The sequence below is a fragment of the Olea europaea genome, chromosome 4 (assembly GCF_002742605.1).
Source record: "Olea europaea var. sylvestris chromosome 4, O_europaea_v1, whole genome shotgun sequence".
Lineage (NCBI taxonomy): Eukaryota > Viridiplantae > Streptophyta > Magnoliopsida > Lamiales > Oleaceae > Olea > Olea europaea.
Window position 1 is genome coordinate 4383664 of NC_036240.1, and position 4045 is coordinate 4387708.

Genomic DNA, 4045 nt, shown 5'->3' on the forward strand with positions numbered 1-4045 from the left:
TCTACTAAAAATTTGATTTCAATCCTCTATCAAACAAGACAAAATTACAGTAGATTTGAACTTTTCTCTTTCTAGTTATTCTCTCGCGATTCTTTCCCTCAACCCTTTTATCAAAACATTAACCCTTCTAATTTTTTAAAATTTGTCTATAATTTCTCTACAAATTATCACATCTACTACAAATCTTCACTTTTCAATCAATTTTTCAACTAATTAGAATTTAATTTTGCATTTTCTCCTATCAAATTATGTATATAGAATTGGTGAGATGATTATATCCAATTTGACTTATATTTTTATTTGATTGATTATTAGTATTGAATATTGGTTATATATTTTTCCTTTTGATTACTTAAATTGATTGTTTACATCAAATAGATTATAAATTCTTTAAATATAAACATACATTTTCTTGTGATGAGCAAAATATTAATAAAAGAAATGTTTTTTAAATGTAAAGTTACATTTTCTCGGGTCAAGTATAATCATTCAAAAATTAAGAACAAAGTATTTGATCTATACAATGCAGACAAAAATGACAATATCTCAACATCACTTTCTCAACTTTCGAATGGAAACGCCAGCTACTGCTCGTCTCCATCTTAACAAGCTTTTAAAGTTTTGTTTCGGTTTAGGATTTGATATCAAGACACTAGGTAATGCTTTTTCCTACAAGTAGTAACAAAAACCCTTTCTAAGAAAACTTGATTAATAAAAAGAAAACGTTTCTTCTCATTTGGTAAAATCACGAATTTCATCGCAAAAAAATGATTAAAAAGTGTAAAACTCACTATGACACTATGGTTATGTAGGTAGACTATTGATACACTGGTGCCTTTACATTTGGCATATAATACAATTTGCAAAGTTCGTAAAACATTTTCTCAACTCAGAACACCCATTGATCCCGTGTCTCCACTGGTTTTCATCCATGGATGCCCTGCAAATTAAAGCAAGTGAAATCCAATTAGAACCATCCAATTATAACTCGAAAAGGTCCAAAAACATAGAATGAATATCAAAGAAAATCTTTTTTGAACATGTTTGGTAAAGATTAAAATCTAAGTTAAAGTCAACGTTGAATTTTAACCGCATTTTTCGTAGGACCACAACATTTTATCCACACGTTTCATCAACTTTTATCAAACTCTACTAAAATTGTGATTTTAATCCTCACAAAAACTTAAAGCATGTTTGTTAACCATAGTACTAATACTTACGTAGGACTTGATCAGCCGAGAACCTCCTGGATACATCCTTACACAGCATCCATCTTAGCAAATCCTTAGCTCCTGGGGATACAGAGTTGAAAATCCTCATCGGAAACCTCAAGTTCGCCCTAAGCACGGCGTCAAAAATCTCCTTTGCTGACTCCCCGTAAAATGGAGGGATGCCGGCTAGCATTATATACAAAATGACCCCTGTGCTCCACACATCAATCTTTTCATTGTAGCAGTTTCCAGCTAGCACCTCTGGAGCCACATAGTAGGGAGTCCCAACAATGCCAGACATCGGCTGGCTGTCATTGAAGAACTCAGCTGAGCCGAAATCCGCAAGCTTCAGTTCATTTTTGTCATTGAAGAGGATGTTGTCGGGTTTTATGTCCCTGTGGGCAATCCCATGGCGGTGGCAATGTGCTATGGCTTCCATTAGTGGTACCTATCAAAGAAATACAATTACATTATCCTTATAAATGTGCTTCTGTTTAGACTTAGCAACTCTAAAATACAGTAACAATTCCTGGAAATGAACAGAAAATTTCCGCAAAAAATTATTCAATGCATTCCATGAGGTAAAATTCTGGAGTTACAAACTGTGAAGATAATAGCCTAAGAGTCTCGAATCCATAGAGAAGATGTTTATCTTTCACCTTTCATCGCGGAAATCCGCATTTTCATTCAATTTCATATGTAAATGACAAATATTATCACCTATTTAAATTAAAAAAAAAAAAAAATTAAACAACAAATTGCAATCATACTTCTAAACTTTTTTAAAATTTTTAAAAAGTGCGACTAAGTCCAAACAAATTATTAAAAAGTGCGAGTAAGTCCAATGAAGTAACAGGAAAAGAATATTTGAATATTTCTTGAGAGAAAAAATAACGATACGATCATTCTATGATGCCCTGGAAACAGATAAATTTTCAGAATCTTTTCAGTTCATCATTACAAAATAATTTACAAATACAACAAAACATTACCTCATCAATAATTTAACTTATTATCTATTAATGAGAACATCTGAAATTGCATGGAAACTAATTTTACTCGAAAACAACGAAATTTTCTCTTTAATGAATATATCTAAAAAAGGGGAAAAACGTAAAAAACTCACCATGACATCGAGAGCCTCGGATTCGGTGAATATGGGTCGGGCATTTATCCGATCAAAAAGATCCGATGACTGACAATACTCGAGTATAATGTGAAGAAAGCTATCATCTTCGTAAATATCGAAAATTTTCAACACATTCGGATGATTATTGCTCGAAACCAGCTGCATGATCTTGGCTTCATTGTAAAGGCACTGCCTGTCAACGGCATCGTTTTGGACGAGGCGCTTGTCGATGGACTTCACGGCGAAGCAGTCGCCGGTGATGGCGGAATGACACCTGAATACGACGCCGTACTTCCCCCTCCCGATCTCTTCCTTCACTGTGTAAGCTTTCCTGAGTGCCTCAGTCATCAGTTTCTCTCTCTGGAAATACGCAGTATGTACCGTTGTGGATGTGGGGTATGCATGTAGACGGGTAGTTGGATTTGTTAAACGAATATTCTGCTAACGGCATTGCCATATACAGTGGAAAACTCTTAACGGAAGAAGACGGCGTTAACATCAGGAGTTTGATGTTGTTAGCGTGTGGGTTTGTTTTAGGTAAAATGACATTAATCATTGTAATTTGTAAACAATGGGGCATATTCCTTGTTTGGTTAACTAGAAATTTTGATTTAAAATTTAAAGCAAAACAAATAATTAATTTTAACCATACATTTCATCAAGTTTATAAAAAATCTTATGATTATCTAAACCAAAGTAGGGCCTATTTAATACCTACTAATTCATGCTTAACGGTTTTGCGGATAGCCGAATGGAATCTTCAAGTTGAAAATAAGGTCGAGAAATTCCTCCTGCGTACGTCTAACTTCCTTTTGAACGTGTCACATAAATGATTGTGTATTGAAGGATTGTCGAAAGTGAAACATTTTATGATCTTATCTAAATTTTTAGGTGATAATGGAACGTTAATTGACTCATTATTTGGTCGCATTGACTCGATAGAGTGTTAATTGGAGGCCTCCACATTCGCCTCGTCATATTGTAGGTCATTCATGGATATGTCAAGAATACCAATACTTTTATTCGATTTGCTTTTCAAAAAAGATAATCATCGTAAAAACTCTGAACCTATTGATATAGTTAAAAACAGAAATAGTGGGTTATTGCTCTAAGGATATGAAATTAAGTAGATATATTATACCTATTATTTCCGTTGTTCATCATTTACAACACATAAAAGCAATTTTCTGCATGTGCATAGTGTGTTCTACCATAACAATTGACACCCATAGTATACTTAACTCTTATATTTATATTTTATAATTTAAAATTGTTAAAAAAATGGTCTAAATTATGTAAAAGTGAATTAAAGAACACGATATCACTCCGATTAATTGTGTACATTTTTGTCATTTAAATTAGTGTATAAATTGTCCAAAAGGTGCTAGGAAATTTCAACTTTGAAGTATAAAATTGCACAAGCAAAAATAAAATAAAATAAAATAATAATAATAATAATAATAATAATAATAATAATAATAGAGTAGTGAACGCCGTTATCCGCCGTTATCCAAAAAGTAATTTCCTAATTTGTTGAGTACTAGGAGTCTTATTTTACTACGATACTACCATCTTTGAAATTCCGTACGTTACAGGCGGATTGGGACCTGCGGGAGTATATTCCTTTATGATATCTAAATATCGAATATCGTATAATTTCAAGATTATTACGAGAATGCCACTTCTAGATTTTTGGTGGGGGGGA

At 33.0% G+C, this 4045-nt stretch overlaps 1 protein-coding gene across 1 annotated transcript; it reads right to left on the reverse strand.

The window, feature by feature from the left end:
* Nucleotides 1-737: 737 nt before the first annotated feature.
* LOC111394051 (phosphoenolpyruvate carboxylase kinase 1-like) lies at nucleotides 738-2715 on the reverse strand. Its single transcript, XM_023019833.1, has 3 exons — nucleotides 2338-2715; nucleotides 1221-1659; nucleotides 738-940 (listed from the first exon to the last, which is right to left on the reverse strand). Exons 1-3 carry the CDS (start codon nucleotides 2686-2688, stop codon nucleotides 885-887), a joined length of 846 nt encoding a protein of 281 aa, XP_022875601.1. The 5' UTR covers nucleotides 2689-2715; the 3' UTR covers nucleotides 738-884.
* Nucleotides 2716-4045: the final 1330 nt, after the last annotated feature.

Excerpts from the sequence above, each read along its gene's own strand:
- LOC111394051 (XM_023019833.1), bottom strand. The coding sequence starts at position 2,688 with ATGACTGAGGCACTCAGGAAAGCTTACACAGTGAAGGAAGAGATCGGG. Across the intron at positions 1,660-2,337 it reads CCGAGGCTCTCGATGTCATG|GTACCACTAATGGAAGCCAT; the intron begins GTGAGTTTTTTA and ends TTTCTTTGATAG. Across the intron at positions 941-1,220 it reads CTCGGCTGATCAAGTCCTAC|GGCATCCATGGATGAAAACC; the intron begins GTAAGTATTAGT and ends TTTAATTTGCAG.